The 20478-nt window shown below is 42.9% G+C and overlaps 1 protein-coding gene across 2 annotated transcripts in view; it reads right to left on the bottom strand.

The window, feature by feature from the left end:
* Positions 1-19583, bottom strand: part of SHCBP1 (SHC binding and spindle associated 1) — a 38900-nt gene extending 19317 nt beyond the window's left edge. The window contains exons 1-7 of one of the 2 annotated variants that reach the window (XM_084644239.1): positions 19550-19583; positions 11368-11541; positions 10499-10614; positions 5717-5925; positions 4213-4305; positions 952-1185; positions 685-853 (exon numbers count right to left, since the gene is read on the bottom strand). In XM_084644239.1, the coding sequence (XP_084500365.1) occupies positions 685-853; positions 952-1185; positions 4213-4305; positions 5717-5925; positions 10499-10614; positions 11368-11541; positions 19550-19568 (1014 nt within the window). In that variant the 5' untranslated portion in view covers positions 19569-19583. Of the gene's footprint in view, positions 1-684; positions 854-951; positions 1186-4212; positions 4306-5716; positions 5926-10498; positions 10615-11367; positions 11542-14124; positions 14360-19549 lie in introns of those variants that run through there. The other variant, XM_084644238.1, reaches the window with a different exon arrangement.
* Positions 19584-20478: the final 895 nt, after the last annotated feature.

Here is a 20478-nt window from a genome sequence, read left to right as displayed (position 1 = left end):
GTCTAGACACTGAACAATCTTCTCACTCTTGGAGCTGATCTCTCCAAAAAAAGAATTAATGGACACTGCTGTTGCAGTGTGGGATCTGCCTGGCAGACATTTTGGGTTAGTCAGTCTCCTAAGTGGGCAGGCTGGCACCTATCACAAGCATGACAACAGGATTCTACTCTTAACTGTGACTGAAAATGGCATAATGGAGTTCCACATTTATTGCCTCAGTGACTTCCAGATTAAGCATGCTCAATTTACAAGTATTAAGATCCTCTTCCAACTGCTCGCCCTGCACACTCAACTCCTGCCCTCTCACTGACTATTTATCAGTAGAATCAGACCTGCTCAAAATTTAAAAGAAATACCTTTAAAAAGCGTGCACTCAGGTACGTTAAAACTCAAAGTAAATATCATGCCTTACTCAGAATACTTCATTATGAAATTGTTACAGGAATGCAGGGTAGTTTCCCCTATTTCTTCACACAGCTTGTAAAGGAGTATTTACCAGATACAAGTTAGATAAATTCACTGTTTCTTCCATTCTTATTACTCGCTATTTATATTACAGTTGGGATTAAGGTTCCCTCATGGTAGGCTCTGTATGTACAGAAGTGAATATTGTGAAAGAAGAAATTAATCTATTGGGGAAGATAGAAAATGGAGGACAGAGAATGAAAACAACTACTATTTTACCTGTATTTCTAGTTCTTCATCACAGGTCTCAGAACAAAGCTTCTCCCTGAGCAGAGACTGCAACAGACTTGCCATCATAGTAGAAGATACAACATGAGTGATCTTCGTACCCGTTGGACGGGAGCCTTTGGCTTGGAGACCAGCGTGCTTCTGGTAACCAAATACATATCTGAAACATGAGCAATAAACCATCAGATCTGTCCTAATAGAAAGAAGAAACCAGCTAGGAAATGCTCTCCCTCTCACACACACACACACACACAGTACCTCAAGAGAGGATTCTCAATGAGCTTTAGCTTTTGCTTCAGATGCTCTATCTCATCATACAGCTTTAAGCCTTCCACCATAGAGACATTTTCTGCCTCGGAGTCAGAGTCACTGCTTGATATGCCACTCCTCAGGTTTAAGAACTTCCTGTAGAGCACCTCACATTGAGACAGCAGATTGCGATAATCAGCAATGAGTCCAGAAGGGACACGATCCTCAAGTATGTCATAATGCCTACAATTCAAAGTGTAGAAGAGTTAGTGTTCCTCACTTTCCTGAAGCAGAGAGAACCTGATCCAAAGTCCATTTTAATCCATGGGAATCTTTCCACTGACTTAAGTGGGCTTTGAGTCAGAAGGGCTGAGCTCCCTGCATCTATGACACCCCACTTCAAAGGGGCATGGCTGACCAAAAAAACCACACATTTGTCTAAATATGTCAACCCCCGTTGTTACAATGCACACCCACGATTATTAGAGTTGAAAGAGTACACGCAGAAAAAGGGAGAGAAATATTTTTTTAAAAATACAAAAAGATATACTTTTAAAAACCACAAGAATTACCAGGAGGCTTCAGAGGCACGTACATTACCAAGAACTATTTTTAAGTCACTACTTAAACACTGACTAGATGGTGCCCTTTCAAATGTGGGCTTTGAAATAGCAAAAGCAGAAGTTTGTTGAGCAAGAGAAAAAAACACAACTCAGAGAAAGCGAGAGACAACAATTAGAACTGGATGATAGCAGTGAAAGAGCAGATGTACTATAAGATCAAATGTACCATCAAGGAGTCTCTCACACAAGAGACGGAAATACTCCTGCGAAGTGGCTCTGCTGAAGTCAGACAGAGTCACATCTTCCAGATAGAATATGGCTTGCTGAAAATTCCAAAGCAGTGGTGCTACAGTGATCACTCCAGAAAAAGATCAAACAATGAAAAGATACTTGAAAGCAAAAAGAAGAATCCTTCGTCGTCTTCAGTACAATTGGAGGGGAAGCAAGTCAACCCCGTGTAATAACTCCATGCGCAGTCACTGAGGGGTCTTACTGGAAAGAAGAAAACATCCAAGGAAACTAAGGGCCAAGACAATTGCCAAGTTTCAATCACTCAGATGTTCACTAGAGGGCACTCAAAAACGTGCCATAAAGAACAAAAAGCTGGAGGCAGAACAAATATCCACGTGACTGTAACAGACAGACAGTAAAGTGGTACAAAAACCTCCTAGCTAAAACAACTGTGCGGTGATAGTGTTATAAGATGCAGCATGCCTGGCGACAACGCATGAATATACTTCAGAGTAGGTGAGGAACTAAAGGTAGCTGATTTTTTAATGTAATAGAGAAGTACAATACTTGAAGAAAACAATGGAAACTGTACATAAGTTAACCCTAAAATGTGAACGCTCAATTTTAAGACTGAGCACTCTGGAGAACCTACAGTAGAACCTACAAACACCAAATTTACGAACTGACCAATCAACCACACACCTCATTGGGACCCAGAAGTATGCAATCAGGCAGCAGAGACCAAAAAAAGGAAAATACAGTACAATACTGTGTTAAACGTAAACTACTAAAAAAATAAAGGGAAAGTTAAAAAAGATTTGACGAGGTAAGGAAACTGTTTCTGTGCTTGTTTCATTTAAATTAAGATGGTTAAAAGCAGCATTTTTCTTCTGCATAGTAAAGTTTCAAAGCTGTATTAAGTCAATGTTCAGCTGTAAACTTTTGAAAGAACTTAACACTGTTATGAACATTTCAGAGTTACGAACAACCTCAAATCCTGAGGTGTTTGTAACTGAGGTTTTGCTGTAAAACTAAACCTTTACCAACCTTCAATAAAATACTTTACATAGAATTATTTAGCTGTTTCACAAGACCAGAACTTATATTTATAAAGTAAATAAAATCATTGATAAAGTTTGCAGTGCGAGGACTGTCTGCTTTAATTTAAACTCACAGGAGACCTTCTGAATAAGAATGTAAAACATTGCTTGTCTGCATGGATAGAAGGCTATGTTACCGCTATTTATCAGTTGACACACCAGTGCTTATATCAGAGCAGAAGAGCATATTAACTTCAATGTGGCTTAGAGTACAGGCTTGCTTCAAGCATAGTGTTGGGAATGAGAAAGGAAAATATTTACTCTTCATTGCAATACAAAGCTGAAGTATTACGGTTCCCTTTTGGTTCCTCTCTAAAAATGCTTCTACTCCCATTTCAGCCCATTAGCTACCTTTAAAAAAAGTCTGATTGAATGGGATTAGATTCCTGTTTCATTAGATGCAAAGTATTTTTCCTCCAAGGAAAAAAAGCAACTCCTTCCTTCTGCCTCCCCATCTGCTGGCAATGTAGAAGCAGAAACACATAAGAAGTACTTCCATGTAACATTTCCAGACCTCAAAACATTTCCTCCCGGTTTTGTATGAGCTCAACATGGCCCAGGTATAACATGAAACTGAACTGTCATAATGAACTCCATTTCAAAGACTCACCACTTCAGAGTCATCTTCATAACAAAACCAGATTGGCATGCAATATGCATTCCTGAATTCCTATTCTAAATAATTATATGCAGAAAAGAATGGATTGAGGAAAACAGGCATGAAAATAATGGACTGACATATCGTCAAATATGAGGAAAAAGCCCTAGAGAATTGGTAAAGCTACTTTCCAGTGATTCATTTCAGGTATTTAAAAATGAGTTTCTAGTATATTTCCAGAACGTGCCCTTGTGTGCTGTTGAAGTTCCATATGGCTGGATGGTATTAAAAAAACCACATTCAGAAAAACTTAATACAACGTAATCCTACTGGGGAAAGAATACACATGCCTCCTTCAGCATCACTAGGTTTTTCTTATAAGTTTTCCTCTATATTCTGTTCCATTTGGGTTCTTATTCCACACCGAGAGGTCTCTGAGCATCACACACATCTTAATTAGGATTACACTTCACACTTGAAGTCAGACTAGTCTTATGTTTGAAAGAGGCTATACCTGGTTTTGGAACGCCATCTAATGGAAGGAAGAGGGTTGTGCCAAAAAAAAAAAAAAGGCTAAGAAGAAAATAACCGGCAATGAAGTTGTAGGTTTCCCCTAGATCTCTTTCCAAATAAAAGATTTCTAGCAACTGATAGTAATCTGAAGCTGCAACAGCCTTGCTTTGCAAAGAGTTTTGCATGAATTTTGTTTTGTCAGTCACTACTCCAAAGCTTTCCCTTTCAGCCTTCTTTAAACTAAATGTTAGAGAAAGTCACTTACAGTCTCAGTCGAGGTTCAACACATCTGACAAAATAATCGAAGTCATCCTCATCCTCTTCATCCCAACTCCTCCAGATGTGCTGGTAGAAAAACCTTTTGAAATAAAGCAAGTAGTTAAGAGTGCGCTGTCCATCGATGAGCCCAGTCACTTTAACAAAAGTTAGGACTGAAAATAAAAATGCAATAAATTGAGGAAGACATCTCAAAATATTACACCTCTCTAATTCCCATATCACCCTCCTCCAAGCTATTCAGTACACAGAATTTCTTGATATTCCTTGTCTGCTGTAAACCCTATGGGTAAAGTTTTCAAAAATGCCCAGAATGACCTAAGAGCATAAGTCCCATTCATTTTGACTAAAGTTATGCTAAGCACCTTTTTGAAAATGGGATTTATATTGCTATTGACTTAGGCATTTTTGAAAATTTTGCTATGTGTCACTCCAATTCAAATTCTTCCACTGCCTCCTCTCACCTTCCACATTAAGTTTAGCATCCTCACCCTTCAAATGCTCCTTCTGGGCTCTGAGTTGATCAAACATCTATTAGCCATTACAAAAGCAGGATCCAGGAGCAGCATCCAGGGTCTTGCCTTCTCACTGGGACACTGTCCTGGAGAGTGGGGCCCCTCACCTTCGTTTTAGTCTTCAAGTTCAGTCTTTGTGGCTGTTACTAATCAATTTCTCTAAACCCTATGAAGTGTGTGTGCGCGCGTATTGGGGGGCGAAAGAAAAAAGAAAGGAAAAAAGATCTTAAAGGAAGAGCTAGAAAATAAGTAGGGAATGTAGATCAGGGACGCATTGGAGAAACAGCAAATAAGGGAGATGTAGTGTGCACACAGTAGGGAGAGAGAGAAATCCGGGAGAGAAAAGAAAGAAACTGAAAACATTGCAAGGAAAGATACACCACAGTGAATTATAGGGGAAAGGCAGAAAAAGTGCAGTGAAGGGAGGAGGTGAGAAGGTCTAGTAAAAGCAAGGAACAGAGCCAGTTACATCTTTTAAACTTAGTAGAAAATTATTTGGTAATGAGCTACAATGAAACCCAGCATGCACGTTTGATTCCTTGTGACATAGCAACACTGGTGTTTTTCTTCTGGTCCTTCAGGTTAGTTCTTGGGCTAGCCTCAGTAGGAATAGAAATAACTAGAAGGCTACACTGAACTCCCGCTGACTCTCTTATTACACGCTGTAACGATCAATATATAAAGGTAATTAAAACCAAGAATGCTGATCTTAACAGGATGCTTTGTTCCATCAGGTTTACTTTTAAAACCTGGGTCAACATAGCCCCAGGAATGGTCTCAAGAATTCACAAAGATGGGAGTATACCAAAAGCTCTTTCTGAATGGACACTAACAACATCTTTTACTGTAGGTGCATGTATGAAACCCATGCACATTATTTATTGTAGCTCAGATGTGATGCCTAAACTATCTGACTCTTTTAAAATTAAAGAAATAATAGTTCAGGAGACAATTAGCCATTTATGAACATTTTCCTACCTGACATGCTCTATGGCCAGGGCTGTCTGGTCAAACTCTCCTGATTCATCAAACACAACCCACAGCTCCTGCACTGGTAACTGATGCTTCTTCAGCTCCAAGAGCTCTTGCATGCACTCCAAGGTAAAGGTGCTAACATGGGAGTCACACAAGAAAGGCTCACTGAGCCGAACCACTGCTTTCAGAGCGGAGTACTCCACATCCACAACCTGATATGAATAACACAGCTATTAGGGTGGCTTTAGACAGAACAGTACATACAACCAGAAAAGCCAAAACACACACACACACACACACACTCTTATTATAGAAGCCAATCAGCAACTTTATTAAAGCATGAAGTTTTTTTAAATACTACATATGGCATTTTATTCCAGAAATGTCTGCGCATGTATATTTGAAATTATAACCCCAAAACAAGCTTCATTGCTCAGCAAATACATATGTATACATACATCGCTTTCCATCTTCAAAGGACTGTACAAACACTGAGCCTCAATGTCCCTTGGAGGATAGGAAGTTACTATCTTCTTTTTACAAGGGCAAGGGTTAAGGACCCGATTTTTGGATATGCCAAGTATCTGGCAGCTCCCATTGACTTCACTTGGAGCTGAGGGGCTCTGAAAAAAAAAATCAGGACCCAAGTGCCTTGCAGCAGCCCACAGTGGCAGAGCCAGGAATAGCAAGAATTCCTGTGCACTAATCCCATATTTAGCCCAGTAGGCTGCCATGCCCTTTGGCTGGAAAGTGTTTCAACGAGGACCAAATGTGGCATGGGGAATCCTAAAGCATGTCAATCCTTTCCCTCTAATTTAGGGAGGGCAAAGCTGATCAAATGCAGGCCTATGTTGCTGGAAAATACAAACAACTTCTGCTTCTCTAGAAAGACAAACACCAACATGTTTACATGCTTCTACTTATTTTAAGATTGCAATTTCCTTGCAGGCGTTGTAAGTATGGGATGGGAATAGCATTTCCCTTTTTTAAATGAGAGTTAAAAGTTGAAAATCAGATTCATGTAGAAGGTTCACACAAAGGCAACGTGGCGCTGACAGGCGTTATGAGTCCTGCAGACTTTAGCATGGCCATAAGCAGCAGAAGTGCACACAATGAGGAATTATACCTGGCCGAGACAGGGGGAATAGAGAGGGAGGATTTTATTAATGAAAACCTTAATACATAGAAAACTGATGTAGGTTTTACATTCAGATAACAAGGCTGAATTTCTACATCCTGCTCTAGGCTTGCCTCCCTCTGTCCCAGCTTCCATTCCTCTCTGTGCTCACAGTCCCCTACACCTCCATCATAGAATCACAGACAGGTTGGGCTGGAAGGGGCCTCGAGAGGTCACCAAGTCCATGCCCCTGTGCTGAAGCAGGACAAACAATATGAGGACCACGTCTGACAGGTTTTTCTAACCTGTTCTTAAAAACCTCCAATTTCCCCATTCCAGTTCTTAACTATTCTTATAGCTAGGAAGTTTTTCCTAGTAGCTAACCTGAATCTCCCTTCTGCAAGTCAAGCAGATTACTTTCTGTCCTATCCTCAGTGGACACAGAACAAATGATCACTGTCCTCTTTATAACAACTTTCTACAGACTTATGCCCCCCTGCTCAGCCCTCTCTTCTGTAGACTAAACATGTCCAGTGCTTTCATTCTTTCCTCACAAATCACATTTTCCAAACCTCTCCTCTGGACTCTCCAGTTTTGTCCACATCTTTAATAAAGTGTAGTGTCCAAAACTGGACAGAGGATGTCTTAGGTCATTTCAACACTGCAGGCGTTATAGCAGCATAGTTACAGCATCATAGCTCTGCCACTGTCACCTTGTAGTATAAACAGACTATAGTGAAAGAAGTGTTTGTGTCATAGTAGGAACTCCACCTTCCGGAGCAAGGAGAGCTAGGTCGACAGAAGCATTCTTCCATCGACTTAACTGCATCCACACCAGGGGTTAGGTCGGTATAGCTATGGCACTCGGGGGTGCAGATTTTTCACAGCCCTGAGCGCTACAGCTGTCGATGTAAGTTTTAAGCATAGATCAGGTCTTACAGATGACACTTGTTAATATACCACAGAATGACACTTGCCTTTTTGCCACAGCATCTTACTGTTGACCCATTCAACTTGTGATCCACTGTAACCTCCAGATACTTTTCTGCAGTACTGCTGCCTAGCCAGTTTTCTCCCCATTTTGTAGTTGTGCATTTGATTTTTCTTCTTTGGTGTAGTACTTTGCACTTATCTTTATTAAAATCATCTGGTTGATTTCAGACCAATTCTCCAATGTATCAAGATTATTCTGAATTCTAATCCTGTACTCCAACGTGCTTTCAAACCCTCCCAACATTGTCTCATCTGCAAATTTTAGAAGAGTAATCTGTACTCCATCATTCAAGTCATTAATGAAAACATTGAACAATACCAGACCCAAGACACATCCCTGCAAACCTTGATAAGTCCTCCTAGTTTAACAGCAAGCCATGATAACTACTCTTTGGATATGTCTACACAGAAAGTAGACCCCCTGCGGCTGACCCATTCCAGGCAACTCAGGCTTGCGGGGCTCAGGCACTCTGGGACCCTCCCATCTCACAGCAGAAGTCTACACAGCAGTGAAACAGCACCATAGTCTGAGCCCTGTGAGCACAAATCGGCTAGCATGGACTAGCTGCAGGTGTCCAGTTGCTGTGTAGACATTCTTAGAGTACAGTTTTTCTAACCATTGTGCAGTAATTTCATCTAGACCAAATTTCCCTAGTTTGCGTACGAGTGCCATGTGGAAATGTGTCAAAAGCCTTAATAAAATCAAGATGCATCATATCTACTCCTTCCACCCTATCCAGTGACACTATCAAAGAAGGAAATGAGATTGGATTTGTCAAGAGCAAATCACGCCAAACCATGTTGGCTATTTCTTATCCCCCTGGGTTTGAACAAACTGATTGTATAATAATTTGTTTCAGTATTTTTCTGGGCATCAAAGTTGGGTGACTGGTCTCCAATTCCCCAGGTCCTCCTTTTCCCTTTTTTTGAAGACAGGTACTATTTTGACCTTCTCCAGTCTTCTGGGACTTCACCCATTGTCCCTGCAGCATCCCTTAGATGTCCCACATCTTTTGATTTGCTTCCTTCTCTGATCTCCAAAAGAGCCCCCATTCTTAGAGCAGAAACTACAGCTCCATGTCACCCAGTTACAGTCCTTCAGTTACCTGCCCCTCTGCACGAACCCCCTCCTCCATGTAACCCAGACACTGTTTAACACTAGTGTATTCCAAAGGGGTTAGCAACAGTGGGACATTTTTGCCAGTTAACCTCAGTGTAGAGAAGACCACATTGTCATTTGGGAAGGCTGGTAGTTGCTTGACGCACCTTGGGAGAAACCCAGCTGAGGACCACATTGTTAGGCATCTGCCCCTAACACCAGAAAAACCCATTTCCTGACCAGAAAATGTGAAGTGCCACATCAGCAAATCCTAAACTACCCAAATCATGACAAAGTCTCATATGGACAGCACACAGCAGCTGGTGCTCTCAAGCCCTTTTGCATACCTCTGCATCCCTCCAGTGGTTCAAATGTCTGCGTGGCCCTAAAGCAGGGGTCCGCAGCCTTTGGCACACAGCCCATCAGGGTAATTTGCTGGCGGGCTGCGAGATGTTTTGTTTACATTGACCATCCGCAGGTACGGCCCCCCCACAGCTCCCGGCAGCCGCGGTTCGCTGCTCCCAGCCAATGGGAGCTGCGGGAAGTGGCACGGGCCACAGGAACATGCTGGTTGTCGCTTCCCGCAGCTCCTATTGGCCGGGAGCAGTGAACCGTGGCCACTGGGAGCTGCAGCCAGCCGTGCCTGCAGATGGTCAACGTAAACAAAATGTCTCACGGCCCGCCAGCGGATTACCCTATTGGGTCACGTGCCGAAGGTTGCCGACCCCTGAAGTCACATCCTTGAAGGACTGATACTATCATTGAAGCAGATCTAGCTCATTACAAAAGACCTCAATGCCACGATTTGTTTATATGAGAGAATACTTGAAAAAAAATTTCAAGTCAATACCATCCTTACTAGTATAATATAAAAAGAAACATTCAAACAGATAAGCAACTTCTAAGGCCAAGGGAACACAGAAGGAAAATTCCATGTTGACACCATCTTTTCTTGTCTTAGAAACTGCAGAGTGCGCCTAGGAGGTGAAATCTATTTAAATTCAGGCTTTTATAGGTTCAACGTTTTTTGTTCAATAGAACTAGGTGCAAAACTGAGACATAGAACCAGAGTGCAAATTGTTTTCACAAAGGCCCAGCCAGTAAAATAAAAATGCAGCCCATACAGCTGAAGCTCTATAGAGCAAGAGAGGCAGTCCTGTGGATAATTATTATTTGTAGTATAGCAGCCTAGCAGACCCAATCAGGGCCCCATTGTGCTAGACAGTGGACACACAATAAGACAGTCCTGGCCCCAAACAACTTACAATCTGCACAAAATGCATTACAATCATGAGGACTAACAATTAACTGCACTTCATGTGACTGTCAATGATAAGTTTCTACATGTCACAAGTTGTGCTCCTGCATTTTCATGTCCAAGAGACACCACCACTCAAGCCACTGCAAGCAGTTAAATAGCTTTTCGCCTAATGCACTATCCTCCACACTGAGAATTAGATGTGAAAAATATGCTATTTTCGATCAGCTTTAATTAAAAAGAAGTGATTTGCCTGTTAACAGTGGAGTAAAGTGATGTTAATTGGAGACAAATGTCTAGCAACTGAATTACATTTACCTCGACCAGCACCTCAAACACATTAGTGCGCCAGATTGCTTGCCATCCAGATGGTTCAAGGACCTTCTCTAAGTACTCAGCTGTGAATTCTTTTACCTCAGAGGCCTTGCAGTCAGCTAAAATTAAATTAAAATCACTTACAACACGTATTTATGCAATAAAAGGACAAAAGGAATCAAGTTCACACATGAGCAATTAAAGGGAAGCTGAACATAATGGGGTTTTAGGGTTCCTTTATTATGTCAGAAGTTGTCTTCAACTTTGTTCTGCTCAGTCTTTTTATTATTTGTATTGTTGTAGTGCCTGGCATTCTTAATCACAAACCAGGACCGTGCGGTGCTTGGTGCTGAATAAACAGCAAACAGAAAGACAGCCCCGACCCCCAAACAGCTCAGACCAGAGGACTGGAGAGCGTACTCTCAGCCCCCCAAAAACTTCACAAAAAGAGCAACTGCCCACCGGACCACCCAAGTCTCTCATCTCAGTTATGTGACTGGAGTTAAATAAGCGGGGGGGGGGGCACTGTTTTATCTAGTCCTATCAAAAATCCCACCCCCTTTCCATTCTTCAGACTTCAGTCTCTTCTGATGTCAAAATCCACAAGGTCTAGTCCTCCAGCTAAAAGTATGTCATGATATTTTTAATGTAAAAGTTAAAGATATTTATAGAGTCTCAACTCCATCATTAATTGACCTCTCTTGTACCTGTGCCACTAGTCTAGATCCTCTGTAGTTACCATGCTATGGATGGAAGATGGTGCAATTTAAAAGGAGGACCAATACATACAGATTAAAACTGAATCACCAGGAAAAGGCAGCACCACAGAGATCATGACAAGAGGGAATTTTGGAAGCAGAAATGTCACTCACCCAAGATGTAATCCTGATAGGCTTTAAATCGCTCATAAAGCAAAAGGTGATTTGTTTGGAACGTGTCTGGGAAAAGCACATTCCCGTCTGGCACAATCCTTCCTAAAATGGTCCCTGATTTGTCACGACTCCCATAGTCACTGCAGCTGTAGTCATCATCTTCTTGGAACAACTCTGAAGGAAAAAAGTCACAACCTCAACTCAAGTACTGTTCACTCTTTCATTCCTATCCCAGGCTAAGTGCAAAATCCACACATGCCTCCTCTCTAGACCATATGTTAATTTACCGTTGGAGTGGTGGTTAAACAGCTGAATTAGTTTTTCCATTTTTCAGGAATACACACACTTGCCAAAACAGGGTTTCCCTATCTGTTGGATATAGGCCCAAACAGGATTTTTATAACTGAGATTATGCTTTTTTTTCCATTAAATGTAGTATAGAGAATGTCTGAAAGGCTTTTGCTAATAGAATGGATTTCCCCAACTACTTTTTACATTAGAAATATCAGGATTGGCAAGCCTGGTTTGACTGGATGACCTCTTGGGGCAAAGTCCACCTCTTGGGGCAAGGTCCACCTCTTGAAAGGGTGCGCAATCCACTTTGTAACTGAAAGGCAGATATGTTAAATTAAATACATGTGACTGTCGAGCCCACCCCACCCTGAAGCCTTCATTAGTCACTGAATAAACCTTAACAAGACATTCAAAAAAATCAAATCTAGCTAAAAATATATTCCCCTCAATAGTTCAGTTTTCAGTCTCTAGTGCATGTCAGTTTCACCAATTCACCTGTCACCCCAGGCTTTCTACACTAGAGACTAGAATAGTTTCTAACAACCAACTCAAGCACAAATAGTTCAGTGTGCCCATGCTAGTGATGCGGACTTCTGAGCCAGTGCAGTTTTGTCCAAATTCCACCGCTCAGCCATTTCAACTGCAATGCCTTCTAGACAGCGAGCCCACAGGTCCCCACAAGCCTGCCACAAACAGCGGATTCTCTGACACTTGAAAAAGCTACAGTGCTCTGTGGGACTGGGCTTATCTGAACCATGCTAGTACCATCCACACAAGCACAGACTGAACACGTTCTCGTTCTGCTATAAGCAATGAGGCACAGTGGATAAGGCACTGGACTGGGAGTCAGGAGCCCAGGGTTCCATCCCCAGTTTGGCCGCTGACCTGCGATGTGACCTTGGGCAATCACTTCATCTCTGTGTGTGTTTCTCCTCCCCTTCTTTTTCTGTCTGGCCTGTTTTGTCTGTAAGTTTGAGGGCAGGTATTGCAGCTTCCCATGTATTAGTACAGTGCCTGGCTTAGTGGGGCCCCAATCTATTAGAACTTTTAGATACAGACACATGTAACCCAGCTGGATCACTTGTGTGTGGACACAAACCTTTTACAAGTGTTCTATGGGGACCAAACATTCATAGTAAATTTCTATAGTGTAGAGAAGATCTGAACTTCTGATGTAAAAAACACAAAAAACTGACAAAGACCTCTCCGGCCTTTATACATCACAAAGCAGAAGAAATGTCATTGCCCTTTCCTCTGTAAACTTACCTTTAAAAAAAAAACAGCTTCTGTAAGTGGATTATCCACACACGTGGATTTAATGGGGAACAACTTCATGTGTAGATACCCTTTAAGGTTCCTAGTTGCATTGGTGGCCTCAAGCCTGTTAAGGACCTTCCAGAATGCTAACCCCACTCAACACTGCACCCACATCAATGATGCGTTAATGTCAGAGCCATATAAACAGTAAAACAATTACTCTTTAAAGTCTAGGACAGGTCCAAACTGCACAACTGTACACCTCATCGTTCCTAGCCAGGAGCAGCATTTCTATACCTGGCTAAATCAGCCCATGAGCAACCTGCAACTACAGATACCAGGGACACAGCAGAAAGGAACATTTCAGCCTTTGGTGGGGAAGTGGGAGAAGAAAATTCCCCCCTTTCCCTACCCACCAGGATCAAAAATTCAAAGGTCCTACCACCACCCGCCAGGTTTTGATGGGCATAGTTTCAGGCAGACACCCACTGATACTGAGGAAGAGCTCTGTGTAATCTGCATCTGAAGAAGTGGGTTTTTTACCCACTAAAGCTTATGCCTAAATAAATCTGTTAGTCTTTAAAGTGCTATAGGACTCCTCGTTGTTTTTGTGTAATCTCAAAACCTTGTCTCTCTCACAAACAGAAGTTGGTCCAGTAAAAGATACCTCACCAACCTTGCCTCTGATATCCTAGACCCGACAAGCTACACCACCACCGCATACACTCATTGATCCTGTCCCTTAGACATCAACAATCTTCCTACAATTTATCACTCTGACATCAACTGTTTGTCACCGAACTGGAGAGCTGGGTGGGGACAGAAAAGAAAGGCAAGAGCGAAACCTCACCCCTGTCTCAAGGAATCAGAGCCTAGGGGGGCATTCAGTGCATCCTCACACACTCGGGGCCCAGCGCTGCTGGGGAGTGGGCACGTTAGCGAGGGGCCCGGTGCTAGTGGAAGGCTGCTACCGTAGGACTAGAAAGTAAATTGCAGACTAGGAGGGGCCATGGGGCAGGATGCAAGGAAACTACATTCCACGGATCGGGGGGGGGGGGGGAGAGAAGAGCAGGTATGGGGGAGGGGACCGAGGAATTATTAAAGCACAGGGTGCACATTCCGGGGGGAAGTACAGGGGAGGGGGAGTGTGGGGAGCCAGGGGGAAATATGCTCCCGGGGAGTATAAACGGGGGAGGGGGAATGTACCTTGCTTCAGGCCCTGCACGTTCCCCTGCAGCCCGACACCGCCAGCCGCCGGGACCAGCTGCGGCCCTTCCCCACCCCCCTTCTCTTCCTCCTCCCCGTGCACCGCCAGCAGCGGCTCGGGCTCCCCCTGCGCCATGACGAACGGCTGCTCCGCGCTCCCCGGCCCGACAGCTGGGCTCCGCCCGCCCGACCTACTCTCGGAAATTTCAAACTTTCGCGGCACCGAACCCGTCCCTCATGTAAGCACGACGGAGGATTCTGATTGGTCGCAAGGCGCCGCGGGCGTTGTGGGAGCCAATGGGCAGCGGGCAGATCACCCTGTGGAACGTTGACCTATGAAAAGTGCCGCAGGATTCCAATCCGCGGGAAGGCAGAAGGCGTCGGATGGCCGAGGCGGCCAGGGGGCTGCTCGGGGAAGGGGCGAGGTGGGCTGGGCTGCAGCGGGGGCCAGCAGGCGGGGTGAGCTGCTTGAAGCTGCAGCCAGCCGCGCACGCTGTATGGGCCGGGGCTGGCAGCGCGGTACGGTGCTTTGCACCCACCACAGCGGCCTCTAGGGCCTGTTTCCCGTTCCTTCTAGCAGACGTTTACCAGACCGGTTATAATGGCAGTTAACAATAATGAAATATTCACTTGGATTACTTAAGCCCAATGCTGAGATCGTTACAGGGATTTAAGGGGTGCACGGGGGGGCTTGTGCTGGTCCTCTGCACTGGGGTGAATTTCACCCTCAGTGCAGAAATGTCAGACTCCTGAAACCACACATTCCTGTCAATAAAATGTTCATGCTTCTTTCTGTGATATCCAGGCAGCAGAGTTTTGTGCAAGATGTAATCAGTCTGCTTGGCAGATTAACAAGCAACATATTACAGTATTTTAGTCTGGAGGAGAAGAAAACATGGGTTTCTCAGAATCAGCCAACAGCTAGAAATCCTGAGTCTAGCCTTTCTTTTTTAGGTGAAAGTGGGAAGCGTTCATAATGTGCAGAACATAACGTTCCAAGAGCAATCTGAATCAAAAATTCCAGAGATTTTTACTGATGGTTCCAATTTAAATGTACAGCTGATTGAACAGGTTGTTATTGCTATAAAAGACCCTCATGGTTAGGGCTCCTCATATAGGTTTTATCCAGATATCTAAGTTGTTCCAATTTTTACAGCCCATCTCTGACTTTGCTAGGTTTCAGTATTTTTCTTTCAAATATTTTAATGGGTAACCTTCTTCTTTCCTATGTTATATTACTTTCTACCTGCCATCAAAAAAAGAACCTTAGAAAGATCATTTGGGGGCAGATTCTTTGACTGTTCCAAAGGAATGGTCAAGAGTTTACAGTGAATGTCTCCAACGACATTATCAAAGGTTAAATTCAAAATGAGGTGGACAAAGGTAGAGTTAAACAGGAAGAGTCCAGTTACCGAACCCTGTGGATAAAGAGGAGGTGACTAGCGCTAGTTATAGCAGAGACATTTTGGACAGGTAGGAACAAAAAGTGGAGAAAAGGGTACCTGAGATAAGAACGTAAGAATGGCCATACTGGGTCAGACCAAAGGTCCATCCACCTCAGTATCCTGTCTTCCAGCAGTGGTCAATGCCAGGTGCCCCAGAGGGAATGAACAGAACAAGTAATCATACAAGTTATCCATCCCCTGTTGCCCATTCCCAGCTTCTGGCAAACAGGCTAGGGACACCATCCCTGCTCATCCTGGCTAATAGCCAGTGATGGACCTATCCTCCATGAATTTATCTAGTTCTTTTTTGAACCTTGGTATAGTCTTTAGCAAAGAGTTTCACAGATCGACTGTGTGAAGAAATATTTCCTTTTGTTTGTTTTAACCTGCTACCTATTAATTTCATTTGGTGAACCCTACTTGTTGTGTTATGAGAAGGAGTAAATAATACTTCCTTATTTACTTTCTCCACACCAGTCATGATTTTATAGACCTCTATCATATCCCCCTTTAGTCGTCTCTTTTCCAAGCTGAAAAGTCCCATTCTTATTACAGTGGGGAAAAATGTGCTAGCCAGCCAAGAAAAATACTTTCAGATAGTATCATATGCAGCACTAAAGGCAACAAAAATAAGGGGATCAATGTCCAGTGGAGCAGACCATTGACCACACAGGAAGTTAGTACCTCAGCACAGTTTAATACTGGATGGGACAGTTTTGCTTACAAAACCATTTTGTAACTGTGCTACAGCTGTGTTTGCAGGCCTGTTTTCCAAATCGTTGTAGCATTCTGCTAATATGGGCTAGGTTCTAGAAGAGTTACTTCTGGAAATGAAGGCATCTCAAGTCAGTTACATGCAAACTAAATAACAATGGGTCCAAAACAAACCTCTGGAGCAACAACTGAGTTTAGGTGAGTGGAGCTATTTTTAGGTTAATGGAGATATAATATGACTTACACTACACTATTTTGCCAGTGCCTCCTTAAATAACAATTTTAATATATGTTAAGGTTATTTGCAGACTGGGGCCTAAATCTCTCTTGCCTTGCACTCTGTGTCATCCTTTACATCAATGCAAAATGAGTGCAGTGGGTGTGAAATGCTACCAGATCAAAAAGGTAGCATTCGGGGAAAGCGGTAGATTTAATATTCTTAGACTTCAGCAAGGCTTTTGATACAGTCCCACATGACATTCTGATAAATAAGCTGGAGAAATGTGGGTTCGACAGAACTACCGTTAAGTGAATACATAATTGGTTAAACAACCACAAACAAAGAGTAAGCGTTAATGGAATGATGTCAGATTGGAGGGAGGTCTCAAGTGGGGTTCCACAGGGATCTGTCCTGGGTCCGGTGTTGTTTAACATCTTTATTAATGGCCTGGATGTAGGTATAGAGAGCATACTGATCAAGCTTGCAGATGACACAAAGCTGGATTGGGGCGTTGGGGGTTGCCAACCCTTTGAAAAATAGAGCTAAAATTCAATGGGATCTTGATAAATTGGAGAACTGGGCTATAGACAACAAAATGAAATTTAACAAAGACAAATGTAAGGTGCTACACTTAGGGAAGAAAAACCAAACGCACAAATACAAAATGGGGGGAAACTGCTTGGCAGCAGCACTGGAGAAGGATCTGGGAGTTGTGGTGGATCACAAGCTCAACATGAGTCAGCAATGCGATGCTGTTGCAAAAAAAGCAAATGCGGTTTTAGGTTGCATTAACAGAGGCATAGGATGCAAGTCATGGGAGGGAATAGTACTGCTCTACTCGGCACTGGTTTGCCCTCAGTTGGAGTACTGTGTCCAATTTTGGTCATCTATGTACAGAAAAGATGGAAAAGATTCAGAGGCGAGTAAAAGGGATGGAATGCAAGCCATATGAGCAAAGGCTGAAGGAACTGGGTATGTTTGGTTTGGAAAAGAGGAGGCAGTTGCTGTGCTGCACGGAGCAGCGACCCAGAGCAGCCGGCATGAGAAGCGCCTGGTCCCACCCCCTCTGCTCCCCGCCCAGGCCCAGCTGCCAGGAATAGGAGGCAAGCATGCCAGGGAACAGCTGCAGCAGGAGGACAGAGCCCCTCTCCCTTCCCCCTGGCAGGACAATCTGGGGATGCACTTTACCCCACATGCCCCCCCTACTAGTGATGTAAAGGTTTAACTGTCTAACTGATAACCAAAACTGATAAGACTGATGCTTAACGATTAAACTCCACTGCCGCCCTCCGATTGGGGCTGCACTGCCGCCCTGTGCCCCGGATCCCGACAGCCAGGACCCCGGGCACGGGGCCGGCAGAACTCCTTAACGGTTAACTGTTTAACTGTTAAGGAGTTTAACTATTTTTAACCCCTATTTACATCCCTACCCCCTATGCATCACCTCTGCCTGGGGATATGTCTACACTCAAAACTCTGCAAGTGGTGCAGCTGCACCACTTCAGAGTAGATACTGTAGATACAGATACTAGATACAGATACTAGATACTCTGTACTAGATACAGAGTAGATACACCAACGGGAGGTATTCTCCTGTCGGCATAGGTAATCCATCTAGGTCAACAGAAGTATTCTTCCATTGAACTAGTGCATCTACACGTGGGATTAGGTCGGTATAGCTACATTGCTCAGGGGCATGGATTTTTCTATACTGATGTAAATTTCTAGTGTAGGCCTGGATATCTACAAGTTTATTACTACCATGTATGTGTTTTCTCAAACGCATTGTTTAATGGATATCACCAAAACCATGGCCCCGATCCTGCAAAAACTTGCTCACATGCTTAGCTTTTAGTCCTGTTGAGTCCAATAATTGACCTATTCACAATAAGAAAAAGACCAAAGCTGCAATGCCTATTTATTGTAAATCTCTACCATAATCCTGTAATAAAATAAATATAAATATTATGAGAACTAAATATATCTGGTTCTGATCCTGCAAAGACTTAAGCGTGTGAATAATTTTACACTCCCAGTCCTAATGTCAGTGGGACTAATCAGATGTGCAATCACTCATATGTGCTTAAATTTTCATAGTATTGGGGCCTTAGAAATTAACAATAAATACATCATTTTAAAATAATGCCATTGTTGTAGTATAAAGAGGATACAGGAGTACTTTTTTACAATGAATAATTTTTATTCAAATATTTTCCAGCATGACATCTTTAACAAGTGTAATGACACAATACAAATATCAAAATCTTATCACCAAAAACAATGGATCTTTTCAAATGGTTTTACAGAATCATGGATTTGTTTGGGGAAGGAGGGATCACTTTAATTAAAATGGCCACAAGGGGGCCACCTAGCATTTCTAATCATAGTTCAAAAATGTATTTCGATACTAGTCTATTTTTTCACATTCACTTTTAGAATGTCAGTTAGTTGTGCAACAGCAGCACAACCTTGCTAGCAATTTACATGTTCAGAAGAGAATGAGGACCTGATTCATCACTGCATTACATCACTTTTATGCTAAAGCAGATCCACTGAAATCAAGAGTTGCTCCAGTGTAAGACTGAAAGAAAACAACAATGGTTCAAAGGAAAGGAGTACTTGTGGCACCTTGACTAACAAATTTGTTAGTCTCTAAGGTGCCACAAGTCCTCCTTTTCTTTTTGCGAATACAGACTAACACGGCTGCTACTCTGAAACCAATAATGGTTCAGGCTCTGAGTCTCTTCTAAGGTATATCATCTGTAACCCTTTTGACTATATTCTGTGCATATCCACCTTGATTTTAACTATGAAATTTTGATCAATTATAAAATTAAAATTAATATATTTAAGTCCTCAAAAGAAGACTTATAAAACAGGAAGTCCAGGAGTGAAATCCCTGGCTCCATAGTCAATGGTAAAACTCCCATTGACTTCCTTTGGACCAGGATTTCACTCCAAATTTCAGACACAAGCTCCTTAACAGGGCAGCCTGCACTTGGACGATCAAAGTGACTGAAGAAGCCTGTAGTATTGTTTAACCTACCTGGAAGCAGCAGCTCCATCTAGAGGTTGCATAGCCCAAACCTTCCCTTTGAAACTGGCACCAGGCTGCACGGTCAAGTTCACTCATTTATATCAGGACCATCACTGAATGTGCCACACTAACCACAATCATCCCTTTCTGTCCTAGAATTAGGAAAGAGATGATACATGGTCATTTAAATCACAGTATCTTTTTGAGAGGAGAGTGGGGAAGAATTTGCATTTTAGACAGTTTACCTATATGAAGGGGTCAGGCAGGGATTTTTCAATAAGTATTGGCAGATAATTCACATGTAACTTGGAAAATGCTACAGGAAGGAGCAGATGAGGCAAAGGTAACCCGAGGTGTGCTGGCAACACTCCCCAGTCACTGTTCCCTTTCAGCTCCTGTCTGGGAAGTTGAGAGACACTGTTAACAAAATGTATTTCAAATAGCTGCTTAGCACAATATATTTAAAATTGTTCAGCTGCCTTAGCTCTGTCCATCTGAAATTCCACTTATGTGTTTCCATTCGGGCTTTTCCATGCTGGAGCTCTCAGCAGTGGTTAAATCCTGCTCCACCTCCAAAAAGCTGCAAGGTACTGATCTGTGCTTTATGGTATGAAAATAGCCCCAACTATGCCATGTCACGCTCACAGTCACTAGACAAAACCCATTGCAAAAAGAATATTGGCCTTGGCTTTGACCGTGCAACATGCATGCAACACCTTCTCTCTACACACTGCCCTTTCCCCATTTTCCCACTGCCAGCTTCTTCCCCTCATAACCACTTTATGTCCCTGCACTAGTTTCTTTGCTTCATGTAGACACCTAGTGGGGTGGGATTTAAAACAAATAGGACTAAATTCTGCCCTCAAATACACAAGTGACTTATACTGGAATCAACAATAGCTGTGTGTGACTCTAAGGGCAGAATTTCACACTTCTGG

The sequence above is a fragment of the Lepidochelys olivacea genome (genome assembly GCF_965140295.1).
Source record: "Lepidochelys olivacea isolate rLepOli2 genome assembly, chromosome: 12".
Classification (NCBI taxonomy): Eukaryota; Metazoa; Chordata; order Testudines; family Cheloniidae; genus Lepidochelys; species Lepidochelys olivacea.
The sequence above is the reverse complement of the archived record's forward strand: the minus strand, read 5'-3'. Positions and strand labels throughout refer to the sequence as shown.